The sequence below is a fragment of the Oncorhynchus nerka genome, linkage group LG11, assembly GCF_034236695.1.
Source record: "Oncorhynchus nerka isolate Pitt River linkage group LG11, Oner_Uvic_2.0, whole genome shotgun sequence".
Taxonomy (NCBI): Eukaryota; Metazoa; Chordata; class Actinopteri; order Salmoniformes; family Salmonidae; genus Oncorhynchus; species Oncorhynchus nerka.
Genome location: NC_088406.1, coordinates 65,110,793 through 65,135,536, shown reverse-complemented (window position 1 = coordinate 65,135,536; position 24,744 = coordinate 65,110,793). Strand labels below are relative to the sequence as shown.

At 46.6% G+C, this 24,744-nt stretch overlaps 1 protein-coding gene, 1 long non-coding RNA gene and 1 pseudogene across 3 annotated transcripts; 2 read left to right on the top strand and 1 right to left on the bottom strand.

Moving 5' to 3' along the window:
* Positions 1-4,357: 4,357 nt before the first annotated feature.
* LOC115137540 (piggyBac transposable element-derived protein 4-like) lies at positions 4,358-7,944 on the bottom strand (annotated as a pseudogene).
* A 19-nt stretch (positions 7,945-7,963) lies between these two features.
* LOC115137712 (uncharacterized) lies at positions 7,964-8,714 on the top strand. The gene is made up of 2 exons (XR_003864844.2): positions 7,964-8,338; positions 8,444-8,714. It is a non-coding gene; the product is annotated as an uncharacterized LOC115137712 (long non-coding RNA).
* Positions 8,715-17,198: 8,484 nt separating this feature from the next.
* On the top strand, positions 17,199-22,424 carry LOC115137711 (otolith matrix protein OMM-64-like). Of its 2 annotated transcripts, none has more exons than XM_065024761.1 (3): positions 17,199-20,315; positions 20,409-21,434; positions 21,534-22,424. In XM_065024761.1, exon 1 carries the CDS (start codon positions 18,907-18,909, stop codon positions 19,873-19,875), a length of 969 nt encoding a protein of 322 aa, XP_064880833.1. In that variant the 5' UTR covers positions 17,199-18,906; the 3' UTR covers positions 19,876-20,315; positions 20,409-21,434; positions 21,534-22,424. The 2 variants fall into 2 exon arrangements, with proteins under 2 accessions (XP_064880833.1, XP_029529896.2); XM_029674036.2 differs by having other exon boundaries at positions 17,222-20,315.
* Positions 22,425-24,744: the final 2,320 nt, after the last annotated feature.

Below are 24,744 nucleotides of genomic sequence, written 5' to 3'. Positions count from 1 at the left end.
TGTTGCAAACACAGCTTCAGATGCAATCGTTAGGCACGGGCAATTTAAGTGTAGGAAAGGATGAAACAGCATCTGTGCCATCAGTAAGAGCCTCTGACCCTATTACGGGGGATGAGTCACTGGCTGCCATGCCGTCCCTAGGAGGGGTGCTTCACTTGAGTGGGTTGAGTCACAAACGTGATCTTCCTGTCCGGTTTTGCGCCCCCTCTTGCTCGTACGTTGGAGGAGATCTTCGAGAGCTATACTCAGCCTTGTCTCAGGGTAGTAAGTTGGTGGTCTGTTGATATCCCCCTAATGGTGTGGGGTCTGTGCTTTGGAAAAGTGGGCGGGGTTATATCCTGCCTGGTTGGCTCTGTCTGGTGGTATCGTTGGACGGGGCCACAGTGTCCCCCGATCCACCCCTGTCTCAGCCTCCAGTATCTATGCTGCAATAGTCTATGTGCCAGTGGGCTAGTGTCAGTCTGTTATATCTGGTTTAATTATCTTGTTTTATCTGGTGTCCTATGTGATTTTAGGTATGCTCCCTCTACCTCTCTCTCTCCCTCCCCAGGACCTGAGCCCTAGGATCTTGCCTCAGGACTACCTGGCCTGATGACTCCTGGCTGTCCCCAGTCCACCTGGTCGCGCTGCTGCTCCAGTTTCAACTGTTCTGCTTGCGGCTAGGGAACCCTGACCTGTTCACCGGACGTGTTACATCCACTGGGATTATTATTTGACCCTGCTGGTCATCCATGAACGTTTGTTCTTCAAGATGTTCAATCTGAACTTAAATGGCCATGTACTCTTATAATCTCCACCCGGCACAGTCAGAAGAGGACTGGCCACCCCTCAGAGCCTGGTTCCACTCTATGTTTCTTCCTAGGTTCCTGCCTTTTCATGGAGTTTATCCTAGCCACCGTGCTTCTACACCTGCATTGCTTGCTGTTTGGGGTTTTAGGCTGGGTTTCCGTATAGCACTTTGTGACATCAGCTGATGTAAAAAGGGCTTTATAAATACATTTGATTGATTGATTGGTTTTTACCCAGTGCTACTTTTACTGCTTCTCTATATGGTAAGTAGTGTTTATGCACATATTACAGTAAATTAGACTATCATATCTACATGCACACACGGTCACTCTCTCTCTCCATTCTCTCTCTTTCTCCATGAGTTTGTAGAGAAAAGTAACACAATTGATTGAGATGAAGCCCCATAAACAGTAAACAAAACCATTCAATCAGAGAATACATTGTTTTTTAGGTGTTAAGCCTGTGGTAGCCCTTTACATTCGTACCTGTATACAGGTTGACAATTTCAGGACTGATAAGCACTTAAATTGGAACTCAGTGGCTGTACACTAACATGCTATAAATGGTGTCAGAGCTCAGGCTCTGCGCCTTGCAGTGCTGTACGGGTTTTGACTGACAGCCATTCTGAAGTGCCACACTGCACGCGACAAGAAGTTGCCTCCATCCCTCCCGTTAATTGGGCAACTTTTGGATGTTTGAGTGAGGGAAATGCTGTAAATTAAGAGGACTCTATGTATTTTCGAAGATGAGGCATTGAGTATTATAATAAGTACCGCTTCGATGTCATACAAGCAAACCAAACACCTGTATGTCCAAAATGTGCACTTTATATTTCCATATCATAAATCTCAAGTCAAAACAGTGTCAACGTTTTTGATCACTATGTGTGGTGTAGAGTTACAAGATGACATGGCATCATACCCTGTTCTGAACAGAATGAGCCTATGTTTGTCTAATGTGAAGCAATTTTGCAGCAGAACAAGCACCTGAATGCACTCATGGCTAGTCCTAGCTAGTCGTGTTGGCAATAGAACAAGCTTTATTTTTGGACTGCATAAACAACAACAGCAAGTGTGTGATGGTGGGGATGCAGGGTTGTGTTCCAAACAAAACAACTACTCTAGTTCCGCAATGGCACGGCTAGGAGAACCTAAAAAAGCACCTTATAGTTAAAGACTCTTCTTTGAGTCCTAAATGTGCATTGGCAATACTTTGGAGATGTGTGTGTCCACTTGGAGACACCAGTTAGTTCTCTGTTTCAAACCCATTTTTTCTTATATTATGTTTCACTTACCCCACATTGTCCAGGACTAGTCTGATCATTTACTGAATGTAACAAATGCAGCAAAACTTTTTAAATTGTGTAAATAAATCAAATCCATTTTTATTTGTCACATGCATGTGTATAGCAGAAAAAACATCCCCACATCATGACGCTGCCACCACCATGCTTCGCCATAAGGGATGGTGCCAGGTTCCACCAGACGTGACGCTTGGCATTCAGATCAAAGAGTTCAAGCTTGGTTTCATCAGACCAGAGAAACTTGTTTCTAATGGTCTGAGAGTCCTTTAGGTGCCTTTTGGCAAACTCCAAGTGGGCTGTCATGTGCCTTTTACTGAAGAGTGGCTTCCGTCTGGCCACTCTACCATACAGGGCTGATTGGTGGAGTGCTGCAGACATGGTTGTCCTTCTGGAAGGTTCTCCCATCTCCAGAGACAAACTCTGGAGCTTTGTCAGAGTGACCATCGGGATCTTGGTCACCTCCCTGACCAAGGCCCTTCTATCCTGATTGCTCAGTTTGGCCGGGTGGCCAGCTCTAGGAAAAGTCTTGGTGGTTCCAAACGTCTTCCATTTAACAATGATGGAGGCCACTGTGTTCTGGGGACCTTCAATGCTACAGAAATGTTTTGGTACCCTTCCCCAAATCTGTGCCTCTACACAATCCTGTCTCTGAGCTCTACCCACAATTCCTTCGACCTGATGGCTTGGTTTTTGATCTGACATGCACTGTCAACTGTGGGACCTTATATAGAACAATGTGTGTATTTCCAAATCGTGTACAATCAATTGAATTTATCAAAGGTGGACTCCAATCAAGTTGTAGAATCATCTCAAGGATGAACAGTTGCCTATCTAAGGTCTTCGAAAGCCTAGTCAACAAACAGATCACTGACCATCTCGAATCCCACCGTACCTTCTCCGCTGTGCAATCTGGTTTCCGAGCCGGTCACGGCTGCACCTCAGCCACGCTCAAGGTACTAAACGATATCATAACCACCATCGATAAAAGACAGTACTGTGCAGCCGTCTTCATTGACCTGGCCAAGGTTTCGACTCTGTCAATCACCATATTCTCATCGGCAGACTCAGTAGCCTCGGTTTTTCTTATGACTGTCTTGCCTGGTTCCATGCTAGGTAAAGCTCCACCTTATCTCAGTTCACTGGTCATGATGGCAACACCCACCCGTAGCACGTGCTTCAGCAGGTGTATCTCACCGATCATCCCTAAAGCCAACACCTCATTTGGCCGCCTTTCATTCCAGTTCTCTGCTGCCTGTGACTGGAACGAATTGCAAAAATCGCTGAAGTTGGAGACTTTTATTTTTAAACATCTGCTATCTGAGCAGCTAACCGATCGCTGCAGCTGTACATAGTCCATCGGTAAATAGCCCACCCAATTGACCTACCTCATCCCCATACTGTTTTTATTTATTTACTTTTCTGCTCTTTTGCACACCAGTATCTCTACCTGCACATGACCATCTGATAATTTATCACTCCAGTGTTAATCTGCTAAATTGTAATTATTCTCCTACCTCCTCATGCCTTTTGCACACAATGTATATAGACTCTTTTTTCTCTTTTTTTCTACTGTGTTATTGACTTGTTTATTGTTTACTCCATGTGTAACTCTGTGTTGTTGTCTGTTCACACTGCTATGCTTTATCTTGGCCAGGTCGCAGTTGTAAATGAGAACTTGTTCTCAGCTAGCCTACCTGGTTAAATAAAGGTGAAATAACATAAAATAAATAAAAATCAATTGAAACAGGAGACACCTGAGCTCAATTTTGAGTCTCATTGCAGTTTTCTGTTTGTCATTATGGGGTATTGTGTAGATTGATGTGGATAAAACATTTTTTAAATCTATTTTAGAATGAGGCTATAACGTAATAAAAGGTGAAGGGGTCTGAATACTTTCCGAATGCACTGTATACCCAACAATAAAACAATATATTAAATTAAATTAAACGCTTGTGATTGTGATGTGTTAATAAATGTAACTACATTTAATCTAAAATGTAATCTACATGATCCCCGAAAGTATTTATAATGAGAAGACAAGCAACAACTAGCAATGCTGCATACTCCAAAAGACGGTTAAAAGCTAACCTTTCTTGTAAAAATAATTATAAATTGCTGGGGTATAGTCACTTTTGAGGGCACAAGCTAAAATTTTAATAAAATATTAAAATATTAAATATTTTATATGACATAGTTCCTATTAAACAAACTGAGCTGACACCTGGGGCAGCGGCCGGGCCAACGGCGGGCTCCTCGCGCTGTTGATCACGAGCCGCCGTAGCACCCTGTAGGACTTTGACAAGCGCTGACGCCGCTTCGGTGCTTCGGTGGGAGATGCTGCCTTCTTTGGATCAACGGCTTGACGAGCGCCTTTCCCAGCTGCTCCAGGAACAACCTGCGCTTGTTCCGCTTGCGAGGCATCCAGTCAGGCTTGATCTCGCGCCATATGACAAAGGCGTTGTAGGAGGACACGTCGAGGATGTTGTGGAAGATGACCAGGGGCCAGCGGGCAGTCATCCGTCTGCAGCTGTACGTGCCGACCACCTTGTTCAGGTTGTCCACGCTACCCTTGTTGCAGTTGTAGTCTAGGACGTGGGCTGGCTTCCTGTCACAGCGATCGCTAATGTCGGCCTCTGTGTGCAGCGTGCTCAGAAGTAGCACGTTCTTGTTTTTCTTTGCCAGGTAGGACACTAGAGTGGCGAGGGGCATGAAGGCAAACCTGGAGGACAGGACCTGACAGGGCGGGAGCCCGGCCTTGTTCTTTCTCACCGTGCCCACCATGGTGAGGTTCCTTTCGAGGAGCCGCTGGCCCAGTTCGTAGGAGGTGAAGACGTTGTCACAGGTGACATTGCGACAGCTCAGTCCCGTTGTCAGATCAAGGACGACGCGCATCCCCTGGTTCTTCTCAGGGACTCCGCTGGCCACCTTACCGGTGTACACTTGCATCTTCCAAGCGTAGCTGGACTTGGCGTCGCAGGCCACCCACGACTTGATGCCGTATTTCGCCGGCTTGCTGGGGATGTACTGACGGAAAGGACAGCGGCCTTTGGCAAGGGGAGAAGAGATTGGCTTCATTACCGGCTCGTTGGGGCCAATGAGTGCTATGCTACACGCACACGCACTCACACGCACGCACATGCACACACACACACGCACGCACACACACACACACGCACAGTACCTCTGAACGGGAGCAGTTGCTCGTCCACCGTCACGTCAGGCCCCGGGTAGTAGAGGGCCGTCAGCCGCGCAGCCCAATGGTCCCAGACGTCTCGTATGGCTGCGAGTTTGTCAGTGGCGAGTCTGGCGGGCCTTGACTGCCGATCGTCGAATCGTAGCAGCCTCGAGTACCTGTGAAAGACCTTGAGCGGCATGGTGGCTCGGAACACGGTCCTGCCACTCTCGGCGTCCCACAGGCTGGTCACGGCCTCGCCTCGCCTCGGGACCTGGTGATGCCCGCTAGGATCAGCAGCCCTACGTAGGCACGCAGGTCTGTCGCGTCCATGGCTCGCCAGCCGCCGCCGTATTTTCTGGCCCCGTGCAGGTTTGTCATTTCCAGAATGATCCTTTCTATCGCCGGTGGGACAAACAGGTGGAAGGTGGACGCGATGTCGCGGGCGTGGGTCGCGGAGTCTCGTCCGGTCCGGCAGATCACACGGGCCCTGTGGATGCGGCCGTAGGCCACGGGGGACCATTCTATTTTGCCGTTTTTCGACAGCAACGTCTCCCTTTGGTCCGGAGCCGAGGAGATCTCTTCCTCGCGTTGGTCCTCGTGCTCGTCCTTGCGTTGGTCCTCGTGTTGGTCGTCATGCTCATCCTCGGGGGCTTCCTCGGGTTCTTCCTCAGAAGAGGGAGAAGAAGCATCGTCGACCTCGCGGCTCTCGGGTTTGTATTCCTTCCCGTCTTTGTCTTCTGAAACCTCTTCCTCCTCCTCCTCCTGGGAACCTGAGTACTCTTCTTGGTCCACGCTGGACAAGATCTGTTCTAGAACTTGCGCGGCTGTGAAACGCGCGGCAATGGCCGCTCGGGTCCACTGAGCGGCGGGGAAGAGCGCACTTTGCATGGATGGGGCGCCGTCACTTTGTGCGCCGCTGACAATATTAGTATATTGGGGAGCCACACACAACCTCGCCACACTCTCAGACTCTCTACACTCAATGGCATACGCCTCGCCAGTGGCTGGCTGGGTCGCTCTGACTCACGAGCGCAGAGCGGGAGCCCTGGAAACACAGGGCCTGGGTCACTCTGACCCACGAGCACAGAGCACAGAGCGAGGAGCCACACACAACCTTGCCACACTCTCAGACTCTCTACACTCAATGGCATACGCCTTGCCAGTGGCTGGCTGGATCGCTCTGACTCAAGGGCGCAGAGCGGGAGCCCTGGAACCACAGGGCCTGAGTCGCTCTGACCCACGAGCACAGAGCGCAGAGCGGGGAGCCACACACAACCTCGCCACACTCTCAGACTCTCTACACTCAATGGCATACGCCTCGCCAGTGGCTGGCTGGGTCGCTCTGACCCCAGGACGACGGGAGGGTTATTTATCCACAAACACATTTCACTTATATTATACAACAGTATGGACACTAGCGGGAGGTCCTGCCTCAACTCACATCCTGGAGATTTCACAGACAGGACACTGTGTGATTTCCAGCAGTCTGTCCCTTTACACCTAACTCTTTCTCAAACTTTTCTAAAACTATATCAATAACATATCTCTTGGTTAGGAACACTGTGTCGGGTGAGCATAATAGTAATTGTGAGCAGCCGAAAAGCCTGTGTGCTTCGGCATGTGCTTTCCCATCATCTTCCCCTACTGTTGGTCTCACGTCCTGCTCTATCCGATCTAGGTAATAGTCCCTGCACTTGGCAGCCACAGTGGTGCTGTTGAATTGAGGGTGGAGTTCAGCTCCTCTCTTTTCACTCCGATGCGGCACATGAAATAGTTGTCAGGTATATCAGGACCGTTGGTAGGTTGTGTTTACAGCACCGGGTGATGTGTGAACTTGGCATAACAGTGTTCTTGGGCCACATAACACAAGGCCTGTGATATGAATAATGTCTGGGGGTTCTCACCGGTGGCTATTGTGGAGTCTCTATGAAACACTGTCCTGTTCTCTGTCTAAATGTCTCTGTGGCTAAAATGTATGCAACTGACTTAGGCAACAATATGCTACTCTACCCCAGTCACCACATGTCACAGTCTCACAGAGTGCATTCGGGGGGATTTGCTTGGCAGGACTGACTAATCAACCATATCTCTGTCAGGGGTGGTTTATGCTGCTTTCCCCTCCCAATGTAAACACTAACCTGGAGCTGAAAATATAAGTGATGGGAGTGCAAAGCCTATCCTATTTGGGATATGAAACACTGCGAGCTATGCCTTGCATAGTAATGAGGGAGAGACAGGTGTAGGGGTAGCGATACATAGTCAATGTAACAACAGACACGGAACTGTGAGATGGACTGTTGAACAATTTATTCATATTCTTTTTCATGGCCATAGTACATACATACATACATACATACATACATACATACATACATACATACATACATACATACATACATACATACATACATACATACATACATACATACATACATACATACATACATGCATACATACATGCATCCAAATGAGACACACTTTTCGGTAGCTGGTGGCCAAGTCAATGTCTTGAGGTTTGCTCCCTGACAGAATAAGTGTGTCAACTGCACGTACATGGGTCTGGTGAAGAGACTCTCCTTTGGGCCTATCATCACACGTTGACACGGTCCAGCTTTTCCTTCTCGTGATCTGTCAGGGACCTGTTCTTCAAGAGGAGGCAGTCGTACCAGGCTGCCATAGCCTTAGTAGAAAGCGAAGGGAGTTGCTGTCAGAGACACTGGCCGGTCAGTGTTTGCTGTTGCCTGGGATAATAGCTTACACGGGTTAACGTTCTTCACTCATTGCTGCCCGGACTATGATTTGAATTAGTAACCTATGAAACGGTTTGTTGAGCAGGCTGCCAGTAAATAGCCCTGTGCGAAAGGAGAGGAGCACTCGGTTACAGGCCACTGTAGCACTTAACCTTTACACACTTCATCACACCGCTCCCCGTGACCCTCCTGTACACTCGGAGCTGTTCAGAGTTTTGCAATGTCTCTGTTGAATAATTGTAAAAAATATGACACGCCTGTAATTCGCTATAAGTTTGACTCCCTGGCAATGGCAAGGACTGCCTTGTTCTTACTTATGGGGTGAGGTGGGTTCTTAGACCCTTCTTCTCCACATAATTGTTGTAATGTCTGTGGCAGCCTGTTGTAATGACGAAACGAATAACTCACATCTCTGTCATTCCCTAGGTGTGTGGTGGGCTGCTGCATGTACCCGTTCATGTACCCGTTCATGTACCCGTTCATGTACCCGTTCTTCAAGATTGAGTTTATGGACACCGTCTACCACTGTCCTACCCGCAACGATGTTCTGGTTATAATAAAGAAGTGAAGTGTGGCGCCGATATGGACCGGACCAATGTAGCGGTTCCTATCACCCTAAAAACCTATTCAAACCTATGTGCCTATTCAAAATGTATTCCTTTGAACATGTGTCAATAAAAGACTGAACAGAAGCTCACACATTGGATCCTTGTCATTTATTCAAATAGGTAGCACAGCTTTGCCCACTGCTACACACACTATATACCTGTGACATGTGAGAAAAGCCAGAGGGCTATGGTAACATCACACAGGACAATATACTGCTGTTTGGACAATGGTTTTACTTGTTGCCTCCAGTCTATTATTCGGTTCCATGAACTAATAAAGAAATAGATATACCATACACAACATGTTACTTAACAAGTCATTAGAAGAAGATATAGGGTCCATTCTTGGGAGACTGCTTTCAAGGTTGGCTTCATGTCTTCAGACGCATCCAGGTACAGAGCATCCGCTTCTCGTTATTGCTGATGCAGCTCCTGACAATTGGAATGTAACCACAATGCAGCAGGACACACTTAGGGTTCCTTGCAAAATATCATAATAGCTACACCTATTAGGCAAAGGTCTCCCAATGATGCCCTCAGGCTGTGTGGCTGGGCTGCGGTCCTGCTCCACGTTCCCCTTTGCCACTCAGCCCAAGCGGCGGAGACTTCTGGGAGAGGCTCGAGGTCCTTAGATGAAGCTCGACTGTGAATTGTACGAGTTGATGCTTCTGCTGATGCAGTCACGAGCTGAGGAGGGTATCGCCACAGCCTCAGGGATGTCTCGCAGACCATGAACCGTGATCACTTTGTGCTTCCCCTTTAGAACAGTCGAAGTCAGCACCATGGTCACCACGTACATGATGTAGATTATGATGTTGAACACTGCGATAGCACACTCCATGTTATGCAACCTTTGGGCGTCGCTGATCATAGGTTGGTAAAGCAGCCCGAGATCACGGCCATGAACAGCTCGATGTTCATCATGATGAGGCATGCCATCACGGTCCTGGTGCTCTTGACGGACTCCGGACGCTTGTAGAAGCCATCAGAGTCGTCCATTTGTTTTGCACTTGGAAGCGAAGTAGCTGAGCACTATGCTCACCACCATGGCAAGATAACCAAGCATGACGAGGGAAATCACAGAGTGGATGTACGCGTACTCACAGTCAGGTCTGCCTTCGGAATGGGACGACTGCTGCGAGTCTGAGGTCCTTGTACCGTGTTTGTTGTTGATGAAGTACAGAATGTTGTTGGAGATGGTAAGAAACCCCACGATGAGAGATGTGATGACTGCAATGGAGGCTCCCAACTTGCCCCTGAAATGGGCAGCGCTCAGTATGGGGCCGTTCGGGACCCCTAACCTTCTGTTGTTAAACAGGTTTCTTGCGATTCATATCTCTTAGAGGGGATCCCTGGGGCCTTGTTCCCCCTTCTGCTTTGAACTTCCTTACTTACTGGCGTTGCAATAGTATGGGTACCTTAGCTGTGCTACTTCTGTTTCTCACAAAGGGACAGGGTTATCACAGCAACCTAACAATCCTAGAACATTTAATACAATGAAGCTCCAGGACCCTGTGATCGAGTTCCGGGGCTACGGTGGTGCGCTGTGTGCCAAGTCTACAGCTGACCACCGCTGGTACAATCACCAGAACCTTGGCGTCTACCATGTGCTGCAGGAAGTGCTCAACGGGCCACAACATGATAAGCATGGATCTGTTTACCAGGGATGTGCAGGACCTGAATGCCAACCCCGAGAGCTCGCTGGAGTGGCTGCCTGAGTACCTAAGAAACCTTAACGCGCCCGAGTCCAAGGGATCGGTGGTCAAGGAAGCCATGCTGCAACTGTTCAAGTGTAGACCCCTGACTCCAGCCGCTTGCAGACGCTTCTGAGATATGAGCCGTATGTCCACAGTCATAGGCGTTGCGGTAGACGTGCAGTGCAAGGACGTGTTCAACGGAAAGAAGAGACTGCGAGACCTCGGCCCCGTGTCGCCCCTCATTCTCACGCAGCTCGAGGCTCTGCGTCTTGCTCCCATTTGCACAGGCCTCAAGGTTGCCGGTGTGCTAAAGCCCGATAGGTTATGTAAACCCGGATCGTACACGTACCACAATGGCTGTAGGCGAGGCTGCAAGTCCATCCGCTGCACATGGGGCTTCTACACCGAGGTGGACCTAGTGGCCCACGACACCGTAAAGGGAGACATAGCCCTGCTGGAGCTCAAGACCAGGAACAAAGACGTTCTAGACCAGGCCACCTTGTGGCGATACAACACGCAACTGTGGCTTACGTGGCTGATGTTCTCGCTCACGTACCCCGGCATGGCAGAGCGGTCTGCTGCGTATCTGATGATAGTCAGGCCATGCACCAACCTGGTTACCATATTGTTTAAGGCCCACGATCTATAAGACAATGCGACGGAAGTTCCCGTGACTGAACTGTTTCTGCTCCCAGGTGCTTAACTTTTTATGGCTGCAGGGGCAGTATTGAGTAGCTTGGATGAAAAGGTGCCCATTGTAAACGGCCAGCTCCTCAGTCTCAGTTGCTAATACATTTTATTATTAGTATTGGATAGAAAACTGTTTGAATTATGTCTGTGAGTATAATAGAACTCATATTGCAGGCAAAAACCTGAGAAATTCCACTTCCTGTTTGTATTTTTTCTGGGGGTGGCAGATTTTCAACCAAGCTCTCATTGAAATTACAGCGAGATATGGTTCAGATTTCACTTCCTACGCCTTCCACTAGATGTCAACAGTCAACAGAACTTTGTCTGATGACTCTAATGTGAAGGGGGGTCGAATGAGACAGGAAATAGTCACCACTGCCACGAGTTGACCATGCTTTCATCATGCGCGTTCACAGGAGAAGGACCTGCGTTCCACCGGTCATCTGAAGTCATTCTAATTCTCCGGTTGTAACGTTATTCAACATATATGTAAACAACATTCTAAAGATTGATTCAGTACATCGTTTGACATGTTTCTACTGACTGTTACGGAACTTTTGGACATTTCGTCACGTTATAGTGGACGCGCTTTGTGACTTTGGAATTGTTTACCAAACGCGCTAACCAAAGTAGCTAATTGGACATAAATAACGGACATTTTCGAACAAATCAAGCATTTATTGTGGACCTGGGATTCCTAGGACTGCATTCTGATGAAGTTCATCAAAGGTAAGGAAACATTAATCATGTATTTTCTGGTTTCTGTTGACTCCAACATGGCGGCTAATTTGGCTACTGTTCTGAGCTCCGTCTCAGATAATTGCATGGGTTGCTTTTTCCGTAAACTTTTTTTGAAATCTGACACAGCGGTTGCATTAAGGAGAGGTATATCTATAATTTCATGTGTATAACGTGTATTATCATCTACATTTATGATGAGTATTTCTGTTGAAACGATGTGGCTATGCAAAATCACTTGATTTTTTGGAACTAGTGAATCGAATATGCCAAAGATTTTTTTTGATATAAATATGAACTTTATCAAACAAAATATGCATGTATTGTGTAACATGAAGTCCTATGAGTGTCATCTGATGAAGATAATTCAAGGTTGGTGATTAATTTGATCTTTATTTCTGCTTTTTGTGAATGCTATATTTCGCTGGAAAATGGCTGTGCTTATTGTGGTTTGGTGGAGACCTAACATAATCGTTTGTAATGCATTTGCTGAAAAGCATATCTGAAATCGGACACTTTGGTGGGATTGACAACGAGAATAGCTTTAAAATGGTATGAGACACGTGTGTTTTAGGAATGTTAATTATGAGATTTTTGATATTTTGAAAATGGTGCCCTAAACTTTGACTGGCTGTTGTCAAATCACTCCCGTTAACGGGATTGCAGCCATAAGAAGTTAACTGTCTGGCACCTACGTGTGTCAACATGAGAGTGGAGAGGGTCGAGGCCAGCGGAGCCTCAACTGAAAGGGACAGAGACCCCAAGGCTAGAGCCTACCGATTTGTGTTACAGGAACATACTTTTCAACCAGGACAAACTGAATAACAGGAAGAGTGTACAGGTGACAATCACCCGAGACACCGATGTTGTTTCTCCTGTTGGAATCGACCACGATGAAGACGAATAAACGTACATGTAGTGTCCTTGCTCCTGCAACGCAATAGCTCCCTTGCGACCAATCCAAACAGGGCTCGAGTCGCCAACACTAGAGCAGTTCCTTGTAGCAGGGCTCATTGTCCAACCAGGGCTCCAACCGTACAGCATTTGCCCAGAGGTGCATGAAAGACCCAACCAAAGGGTGACCCGCGGCTACATATTGCCCGGCTACACTGTCCCTGTAGACATACTTTAGACCTACTCCATCCCTCTTCTATTCGATGGTATAACGCATTGATGGACATGGGGTTGAAACACAAGGCCCTTCACGCGATGCTCGCAAACCCTCACCTGGCGCCGCTTGAATTGATCGACAGACCGTAGCAAAAACAGGATTGGACTCTGATAGACCATCTCATGGTAATCCACAAAGTCAAGGACAGTGACTATATCGAGGATGATCCTCAGGCGTCCGTAGTTAGCATGGCCAGAACCCTGGCGTCTTGTTACATCTCGGAAAATGCACACAGCCGGTGTGTAGTGCTTGTAAAGGACGGCGTGGGAGGTCAGAAGCCGTGAGGGAGATCAGACTGAACCGCCCCCGCTATCTCACATAGCATTCTGTAAGCGTAATCTGTGCGCAATAGAATACACCATGATGAAGATTTTGGCCGACAATGGTATGACAAACAAGTTGTTCCTAGTGACCGGAGCAAAAGGAGCCTCCTCCGAGGACGAACCCCTAGAGGGAACCTCGGTCGATAACCTGGTGTCGTTCCACCAGACGTACCTGATGTACCGGGAGTGTCAGGACGACATTCTATTCGTGAACACGTTCCAAGATCTGAACCCTCCTGAGGGTGGTGAGCTGTCAGACCTAGATCCCGGCTATGCTGACGGTTCGATAGACAGGCCTGAGGGACACGAGGGCCGACCCCGAGACTATACAATTGTTTACATTGAGGGACGCGTGTCTAGGGTGTACGAGCATAGAGGCCAACACACTGCTCGTGGAGTTGGCCAACGTTCTGAAAGGTAGCGTGACCGTGTGTACCGGAGACTCGGACCTGGTGGCCGTGCTGACGGCTTGTGGCCACAAGAGCTTCCACGAGGATCGAGACATGCACATGTCCACCTTCGGGGAGCTGCTGTTTGACAGTCCAGACAATCGCCTACCCAAGCTTCAGTGTAGGGAACTGGCAGATGGTCAGTCCCGAAGGGCTACACCTAGAGCCTCAGCCCAGCTGTCCCGTTTATTACTTCAATGTTAAACTGTGTCCTGACGTCGGGTTGCCGGAGGTGTGCATAGATGCCTATCCAGGTTACCTTGTCAACTTTAGAGGCTCATTTACCCGGATACCAGTTACCTGGATACCATTTACAAAACACTGAGGGAAATGAACCAAAACAGCTTGGCAGACCAGTTGAAAAAGTACATAGCTGGCCTCAGTCCCTAGGATATGTAGTCAGTGATAAACTGTTTTACTACACTGAACAGTATTAGTTCTATAAATGTGCCATTGCAACATGTCTCTATTGAGCTATAGCTTGCTGATATGTACCACTGCTTTGTTTTATGATATACTGCTCAATTAACCCGAGTGACAACAATGTATACTGTGCATGTCTCTACACACACACACACACACACACACACACACACACACACACACACACACACACACACACACACACACACACACACACACACACACACACACACACACACACACACACGGGCTAAGTAGAGTACAACTTGCATTATAATGAAGTGCAGGCTTTTGTAATTACACACAAAATCTTTTCATGTCACACCTCTCACTCAAAGTGCAAAACTACACACCAAATATCCAAAACCATAAGCTATTTCTCAGCCTTTGACTCAGTTGTCAATTGCATAAAAAACGTTTTTCAAAACACTACACACAATTCTCTACCTAAAACACAAAACTCTAACAGGAAGTGACTTGCTTTCCTTTTCCAAACACAACCAAACAAAATACTACACTTATTCACCAGGTCACACACACACACTCCTCACATGTGCAAACACTAATAGCTTAACTGATTACTAACCAATCTTTGCTTTACTGTAGTATAGGCCTATAAATAGGTCAAAGGTCAGATTACCTGTTTTGAACAATGGATGCCAACAATGGACAGAGAGCAAGAGGAGTAGGAGGGAGAGGACGAGGAAGAAGAGGACGAGGGCAAAGAAGAGAAGGAAGGAAAGCCATCTCTGATGAGATTAGGGCAACACTTGTTGATCATGTGATCAACCACGGTTGACCATGAGAGAGGCTGGACTGAGAGTCCAGCCCAACTTGAGTCGATTTACAGTGGCGTCCATAATTCAAACCTTCAGAAATGAGAACAGGTATGCAACTATCTAATTACTATTTTAGCATTACAGTAATGTACTGTAAAATACGTATGACTGTATAGTATTGCATAAACATTTGTAACTCTAAGCCATCCATTTACTGCACTGCATTGAATGAATGAGGTTGGTTATCATGCTGTACTACATTTTTTTGTACATTGTTTATAGTTCCTATGCTGAACACATACTGTGTTTGAATTCTGTACAGAGTGGAAAGGCAAAGACATCATGGAGGACAAGGAGGATTGTTTACAGATGTACAAATACTGCAATTATAAATATGGTTTTGGCCAACAATGCAATTAGGATTCGAGAGATAAGAGAGCATATCTTGAATAATGACACCATATTTAACAACATCAATGCTGTAAGCCTGTCGACCATACAAGGCATCCTCCAACGGCACCGAGCAACGATGAAACAACTTTACAAGGTGCCATTCGAGAGAAACTCTGACAGAGTCAAGAATATGCGACATGACTTTGTAGAGGTATGTATGCAACACTACTTCCAGTACTTCAGACCATATTTACTCATCTGTATATCCTTTTGTCTGTTACAGAGAGTATTGGAGCTGGATGCCCATGTAATTCGCCATTAATTTATTTATGTGGATGAGGTTGGCTTCAACCTCACCAAAACCAGGCGCCGCAGAAGAAATGTAATAGGACAGAGGGCAATTACCAATGTCCCTGGACAGCGTGGGGGTAATATAACTATGTGTGCTGCCATCACTCAAAACGGGGTCCTCCATCACAATGCCACACTGGGTCCGTACAACACCGGCCATATGCTCACTTTTCTGGATGCAATTTACACAATGCTTGTCCCTGATCCAGATCAGGAGCCTGCTAGATTTGTGATTTTATGGGACAATGTTAGTTTTCACCGGGCTGTTGTAGTTTTGTACCTACCCCCATATTCACCTTTTCTAAATCCCATAGAGGAATTCTTCTCAGCCTGTCGCTGGAAAGTGTATGATCGCCAACCCTATGCCCGCATGCCGCTTCTCCAAGCAATGGAGGATGCATGTGGGGACATAGAGGTTGCCTCTGACCAAGGTTGGATATGCCATGCTAGGAGATACTTCCCTCGATGTTTGGCAAGAGAAAACGTATCTTGTGATGTGGACGAAGCATTGTGGCCAGACCCAGGCCGGAGAAGAGATGAAGCGTAGCTTAGCACTGGTGACTGCCCCCCCCCCCCCTACCAATTCCTGGACTGCCCCCCCCCCCGGGACCCCACACACACAATTGTGTTCTTTACTGTATTCTAAAGAAAATATTTTTGGTTTACATTTGTTTATGGTTTTGTTGTATGCTACTGTTATACAACAGTAATGTTTGGCCTAATAAATATTTTCTGTTTCTACATTGCATTGGTGTTTACAGTGAACTTGTTACCCCTCTCAGCAGATTACTTTCACTGTAGAACATTGTATTGAAATGTAGATATAAGCCTATGAAAGGACCAAAGAGCTTTAGATTGGTTTACAAGGTATATCCAAAAATGTACTATTATGAAAGCAGTGTTTGCCATTTGACGCAAATGCTTCATTCTGACATGTGTTTATGGCATTTTGAATGCAGTGTTCCATTTTGAAGGAGACGTGAGGCATTTTGCATTCTGTGGGTGCAGTTTTGGGAATTGTGTGTAGAGTTTTGAAAAAAGGAGAACCGTTTTGAAAACGTGTGTAAGCAGTTGGAAAAAAACTGTAATAGACCTGTGACCATTGATTTGTCATCCAGGTAAATGAGCCTTGAAAGTTGACAAGGTAACCTGGATAGGCATCTATGCACACCTCCGGCAACCCGACGTCAGGACACAGTTTAACATTGAAGTAATAAACGGGACAGCTTGGCTGAGGCTCTAGGTGTAGCCCTTCGGGACTGACCGTCATCCCTCACCATCATTTAAATGTGTAACCGGTAGACATATAGCACTCTCCAATGTTCACACGGAAAATGTGCTGGATGAACAAACATGCCTTATAGATAAGGTCCCCTTGTTTACACCAGATCGTGTTTGGGTAGCACGGCAACAGGTCCAAAGTCAATCAGTTACTAACAGCTTCCACCTTAGACTCCCAAACAGAAAAGCTTGTTATTCTGTAGTTGAAATAGCTAAACGAATGACCTATCTATCTATCTGGTGTGGATGTTTGCTCACCATGGAGATAGCAGTAGCTGGGTGAATCATTCACGCTTGGACAGTCTGAGCTTCATTGACATAAAAGCTGTTGGAAACCCCTGCAGGTGTCGGATGTTCCGAGCCCCATATACATAACAGTGGTTGGACGATCTACCTTGCTCTGGATGTTTGAGCCCCGTGGAGATAACATTAGTTGGGTGAGCCACCTGTACTTGGAAAGTGTGAGATTCATCTGCGTAACAGTGGTTGGAAGACCCAGCTGCGGCCGGAGGTGTCAGCTCTGTTTGGATTGTATGAGCAATGTTCGATGAACAGCGGTTGGACGAGTTATTGGACAATTCGAGGTTATGTGCATAACATCGGAATGGACAATTCAGCAGCGGTTGGACGTATCGGAAGCCCGTAGAAACAGCAGTTGGTTGGATACACAGTGAGACATTGAAACTAGGTCACCTCAGGTTGACACCTAAGCAGTGAAACAGGAAAGATACAAATAGTCTACCTGATGCCACACTGTGGTGATTACTTCAAAGGCCTTGAAGCTTTTAGGAAGAGCCTCAGCCACATATATAAGATTAGTTACACAGACAGTGGATAATTCAGTGTATATTTGCAGCTGAACCATGAAGATGGTCCAGTGCTAGTGTGAAGTACTTTACAAAACAACAAGAATGAGAAACAAAAGATAGAATGTCACATGACATTGATTCAACATACCATAACAGAGGCGAATGGTACTACCAGCATCCCAATATGGCCCTAAGAGTTGAGGAATATACACAGTTGAGGGAATCTACACCCTCTCGCTTGCGCAACATACAGCAGAGAAGGAGGCATGAAAGAGTCTCTAATGACAGGCTGTATAACACAGAGAACACATATCAACACCACCTTCTGGTTCCACACAATGTACCTGTGTACCCTAGACACCCCCAACCCTTTGACTTAAAAAACAGGTTACAAAAACAGGTTACAAATCAAATCAAACCAAATCAATTTATATAGCCCTTCGTACATCAGCTGATATCTCAAAGTGCTGTACAGAAACCCAGCCTAAAACCCCAAACAGCAAGCAATGCAGGTGTAGAAGCACGGTGGCTAGGAAAAACTCCCTAGAAAGGCCAAAACCTAGGAAGAAACCTAGAGAGGAACCAGGCTATGTGGGGTGGCCAGTCCTCTTCTGGCTGTGCCGGGTGGAGATTATAACAGAACATGGCCAAGATGTTCAAATGTTCATAAATGACCAGCATGGTCGAATAATAATAAGGCAGAACAGTTGAAACTGGAGCAGCAGCACAGTCAGGTGGACTGGGGACAGCAAGGAGTCATCATGTCAGGTAGTCCTGGGGCACGGTCCTAGGGCTCAGGTCCTCCGAGAGAGAGAAAGAAAGAGAGAATTAGAGAGAGCATATGTGGGGTTAGTCATGACATAGGACTGTCACCGAAGACCAAGGTTACAATGGACCGCCAACTCGGTACAACAAACGGCCACAAAACGTTTGTCTTGCTCCTACTACAGCACAGGTGAAACGCCGTAAACCTCCAGAATGGATACTGCAACCCTGTGAAGGACAACCTGCCAAAAAACAACGCAAGACTGGTGAGAGACACGGACATCATGACAATGTCAGCAGTCGGCCCCAGCCCACCAGGGGCAGCAGTCGGTCCCACCCGCCAAGGGACAGCATCAGGGCCCAGTCTCCCAGGGACCACAGCCGAGCTCACACCACCAGCGGCAGCAGAGACATGACCCATAGTTCTGTCAACTGTAGGCGAAGCAAAGAACCCAATACAGGCCTTAAAGCTCAAAGGTTGTGTCCCGAAGTCTCCTGTAGCAGCGGCCGCAATGGTGGTCTTGGTAGCAGCGTCACATCGGCAAAGATTGGCAGATATGAAAACAGGTTTTCTTCACAAAGCCACAGCATGCCTAGATCACATAGACCGTCCACTGGCACACATCAGAAACCTGTGACTGTGGACAATATTAAGAAGAGATCGGTCGACATGTCCTACAATCAGCCTGGTTCTCAGACGAGCATTAAAAGTGGTTGCAGAAAGATGTTCAACAGGAGACCGAACAACAGTGAGGAAGTAGACATTGGCACATCAGAGGTTCTACACCATGTCACGGATACCAATGAGGAGGCTAACCTACCTAGAGAACCCGGTGCAGATGATAGCGGAGATGAAAGCGTCAACTCCAGCAGTGGAATCGGGACAAAAGTACCTAATGAACCCAGTGCAGATGATAGCGGAGATGGAAGCAACACAAGTTCCTCCAGTGACTCTGTTCACACTCGCGATGATGACAAGGATGACTGTCACAATTCTGTACCCAAACATGTCGCGGAAAGGGTATCCTCTCCAGTCAAACATAGTGTACCTATCAAACAAAAAAGTACCAGAGTGACTGGAGTCCAACAAGACGCTGATACTGAACCATGTGTATCTGCTGAGCCAGAGTATCAGTATACAGAGGATGCTGCCTGTTCTGGGACGGTATGCACTGTGCCTAATTCCCCCACGACGCAAACCCAGGAGCCAGACTCTGATGAGACTCAGACCAAGGAGGAAGTGTCCGCTGAGACTCAGACCCCAGAATCTGCTGAGACGCAGACCGAGGAGCCAGACTCTGATGAGACTCAGACCAAGGAGGTAGTGTCCGCTGAGACTGTGTCTGCAGAGACTCAGAACCCAGACTCTGATGAGACTTAGACCAAGGAGCCAGACTTGGATGAAACTCAGACCAATGAGGTAGTGTCCGCTGAGACTGTGTCTGCTGCGACTCAGACCCCAGAATCTGCTGAGACACAGACCGAGGACCCAGACTCTGATGAGACTCAGACCAAGGAGATAGTGTCTGCTGTACCCAAGCCCCAGTCTACAACTGAACCATCGTTCCAACAACCTATTGGTGAAACATGTGAAATGTCTCACAATGTGCCTGAATGTAGAGTTGACCATGCAATTGTATTAGCTGCGCCTGGGTATCAAGATAGGGCTGATGAAGTTGTCTCTGCGACAGAGCAAGTAACCAGGGCCGGGTGTGCTACCTCAAAGGAACCTGAGACTGCCGTGGATAGCATCACAGCCATGTCTGGGTGTGATACATCAGAGGAGGTTGATGCTGCCCTGGATAGCATGACATGTGTCACGTAAGTGTAACTATCACACACATTGTGTTATTACTGAACAGTAATCTATTGCCTTTGGGTAGAGGGGTGACTTGTTTCTGCCTTGTGTTACAGGGGTACCGAGAGAGTTCCGGATGATATGCTAACCGATGTGGAATATGCAAACGCCTTTCAAGAGTGTGAAGTGTCTCAATTCTATGCATCCCGAGCCGCATTTCAGTAGGCCACAGTTGAACGTTGACTCTTGTCCAGGTTCAATATTTTCTGCTACAACCGATCCCCTTCCCACTATGATACCACCTTCAAGCGCCATCTCTAATGTGGTAACCCAGCCTACAGATGTGGAACTCAACGCCTTCAATGCCTGTATTGGTGACATGGACCCTCTCGGGTACCCAGACAACTCCATGTTTGCTCTTGAGAGGGTCTGTGGTGAATATGTATTTCAACAACAACAACAGTCGGCACAGCCTCTAGAGGCCCAGCAGGTTGAGGTGCATCTGGAAACGTTTCATCAAGTGCCTCGACCGCAGCAGGAGGCCCGGGTCCTACATCCCGAACAACCAGCATCTCAAGTGCCTGAAACGTCACAGCAGACTGTTGATATACACGGGTTCAACGTGTGCAAACTCAAGCCAGTGACATCTTTACAGTCGCAAAGGACATTGTTCCCCACACCACCACAATCCGAAGCGGCTGTCACCTATGAAGAACCTGTGCCTGGTCCCAGCCGATATAACCTGGACAGCGACGGGGCTACAGTGTCATCCATTGCGATGATAATCCCTGTGGTGAAACAGTTGACTATATGCGGCACATGTAAAAAAAAGAAGTTCAACAGAGCGTTCATCTGTAACAACTACTCGATTCAGCTGAACAGGCCCATGCAATGTGCTGGCGGCTGTCCACTGTGTTACAGTGAACAAAGTGGTTGCCGCCTACACAATATGTCGTCCACAAGGGCCGCTGTAAGCACCACAGCCAACACCCTTGCAAATTGCCCTGCTCTGGAGAATGTAGGAGACTGGGATCTGGAACTCAACATAGATGATATGTTCAAGACTGACAAGGAGGTCAACGTCCATTTGCAGCTGATTATGAATGAGGAGCAATCCCCTGGAGTTGACTCCCTGAAAAGAGGTATGTATATTACCATTTATAGATATATCTGTCTATGTTATACTACTATGACCAGCCCTGATAATGTAGCTGGACTGACAGTGTTCTCTTCCCACACAGCGTTCAACCATCTCGTCACAGTGAATGACACCATGTCCTTCAGGTACTGGGTAAACGAAGCAATGCCAGAAGAGGTGGCCTACAGATATGTCTGCATCCCTCATGTACCTGGGTTCTTGGATCACGTTGTGGTGGGAACCCGTCCCCTTCCCAGAACGGAGAAGCTGATCGGACCTGATGACTCCCTACCGAGATTGTTCAATGTGTCACTTGGGTCCTACAGGTTTCATTGGTGCCGTTTTGTCTTGAAGAAACAGATCATTTTGACTATGTGCTGCACTTCGTTGCCCAGGAGAGGCCAGTCTAAGGTAGTCACAGTTGTTGGCAACACACTGAGAAACCTCACCTCGAGCATAGAGTTTAGAAGAATGGTATTCTATCTTTGTGGGTGGTTTACAGCTCAGTACGTGTCACCACAAGACAGGCGGCTTAACGTTGTGTTAGATTGTAAACCCAGTGAAGGTGCTACTTTGGTCCATGTCATAGCTTTGTTGGCCTCCAGGATTGGGATGGGACACAGTAACACCTCACCTGGCCCAGCAACGGGCCAAAGATGATAGCAGTTCCTGCTTCAATGGCAGGAATGCCAATAACATGTTCACATTCCCCTCAGATGGTAATTCCGTAGGTAATTACATCGATATTGTTGAGGAGTTTAGCTCCTACCACAACAGTGGCGATGATGGTATTGGTCTCCCTCGCGTGTCCACAACCATAGAGTATTACAGTTTGCTTTAAAGTAGAGCAATGATGTTTGTATATTGTTACCAATTTCACGTGTGTACGATTTTATACCTTACTTTAATCGACCATATTACACCTGAGTAATGTGTATACCCTTTTGTACCTACCCTTTTCTACTTTTCTATCAGCTAACTGTATATATCTATTGCCTTGAAATAAAATATGTCTTGCACATACATATATCTTGGTTGTGTTTATTTGAAAGATGACAGCGACACCACGTTTTGAAAGACAATTGACGTGACAGTAATTGAGAATGAACTGCCTATGATCGGGTGCACATCTATGTGGATTACTCAGTAGACACTGGTTCTGTGTTGCATTCCCTGCCTTAGTTCTACACAGCAGGAGGAATCAGAGGCTATTTCATTCAGCACAGGGACCTATCTGTGTACTGTCTATTTAGAACTTACAAAGGAAGGTGCTACTCGCCCCCTTATGCCAGTGATCCTGCTGGTGTTTCCATGTGATAGGGTAGTGGGATATACAGTGGGGCAAAATTGCACCAATTGTGCAAGTTCTCCCACTTAAAAAGATGAGAGAGGCCTGTAATTTTCATCATAGGTACACTTCAACTATGACAGACAAAATGAGAAGAAAAAAAATCCAGAAAATCACATTGTAGGATTTTTAATGAATTTATTTGCAAATTATGGTGGAAAATAAGTATTTGGTCACCTACAAACAAGCAAAATTTCTGGCTCTCACAGACCTGTAACTTCTTTAAGAGGCTCCTCTGTCCTCCACTCATTACCTGTATTAATGGCACCTGTTTGAACTTGTTATCAGTATAAAAGACACCTGTCCACAACCTCAAACAGCCACACTCCAAACTCCACTATGGCCAAGACCAAAGAGCTGTCAAAGGACACCAGAAACAAAATTGTAGACCTGCACCAGGCTGGGAAGACTGAATCTGCAATAGGTAAGCAGCTTGGTTTGAAGAAATCAACTGTGGGAGCAATTATTAGGAAATTGAAGAGATACAAAACCACTGATAATCTCCCTTGATCTGGGGCTCCACGCAAGATCTCACCCCTTGGGGTCAAAATGATCACAAGAACGGTGAGCAAAAATCCCAGAACCACACGGGGGGACCTAGTGAATGATCTGCAGAGAGCTGGGACCAAAGTAACAAAGCCTACCATCAGTAACACACTACGCCGCCAGGGACTCAAATCCTGCAGTGCCAGACGTGTCCCCCTGCTTAAGCCAGAACATGTCCAGGCCCGTCTGAAGTTTGCTAGAGAGCATTTGGATGATCCAGAAGAAGATTGGGAGAATGTCATATGGTCAGATGAAACCAAAATATAACTTTTTGGTAAAAACTCAACTTGTCGTGTTTGGAGGATAAAGAATGCTGAGTTGCATCCAAAGAACACTATACCTACTGTGAAGCATGGGGGTGGAAACATCATGCTTTGGGGCTGTTTTTCTGCAAAGGGAACAGGACGACTGATCCATGTAAAGGAAAGAATGAATGGGGCCATGTATTGTGAGATTTTGAGTGAAAACCTCCTTCCATCAGCAAGGGCATTGAAGATGAAACGTGGCTGGGTCTTTCAGCATGACAATGATCCCAAACACACCGCCCGGGCAATGAAGGAGTGGCTTCGTAAGAAGCATTTCAAGGTCCTGGAGTGGCCTAGCCAGTCTCCAGATCTCAACCCCATAGAAAATCTTTGGAGGGAGTTGAAAGTCTGTGTTGCCCAGCAACAGCCCCAAAACATCACTGCTCTAGAGGAGATCTGCATGGAGGAATGGGCCAAAATACCAGCAACAGTGTGTGAAAAAGATTTACAGAAAACGTTTGACCTCTGTCATTGCCAACAAAGGGTATATAACAAAGTATTGAGATAAACTTTTGTTATTGACCAAATACTTTTTTCCCACCATAATTTGCAAATAAATTCATAAAAAATCCTACGATGTGATTTTCTGGATTTTTCTTTCTCATTTTGTCTGTCATAGTTGAAATGTACCTATGATGAAAATTACAGGCCTCTCTCATCTTTTTAAGTGGGAGAACTTGCGCAATTGGTGGCTGACTAAATACTTTTTTGCCCCACTGTATATATCACGCTGGCAAGGCATATGAATTATCATGTTGTACACCAAACAACACAATTATCATAATTGTTGTAATATGCCTTTTTTTCTAGCTTGGCTTCCCCAGTGATTTACCTACGCACAGCTACAGTGCACCACTCAACTAATAAACAAAGCATACTGACTTCGAGCACTTCAATATCATGGCATGCATTTTCAACAACAAAATAAATAGACTATGTCACTCTCAACAATCATAAAATACATCCCTTGCAACCTTGTAGGCTTACCCGTAATTGAAGGCTTGGCAATCTCTGAACGTTACAAAACTTTTAAGGTGTTTTGTAACAGATGTCTCTTTCTATTCATCAATTGGCCGCTGCACAGTTTGGATTGATTGATTTTATTTGTCAGTTTA

What these genes read in the sequence shown, in the direction of transcription:
- LOC115137711 (XM_029674036.2), top strand. Translation starts at nt 20,444, where the DNA reads ATGTGGAATATGCAAACGCCTTTCAAGAGTGTGAAGTGTCTCAATTCT. An exon ending in AGTTGACTCCCTGAAAAGAG is followed by an intron (nt 21,435 to 21,533) that starts GTATGTATATTA and finishes CTTCCCACACAG; the next exon opens with CGTTCAACCATCTCGTCACA.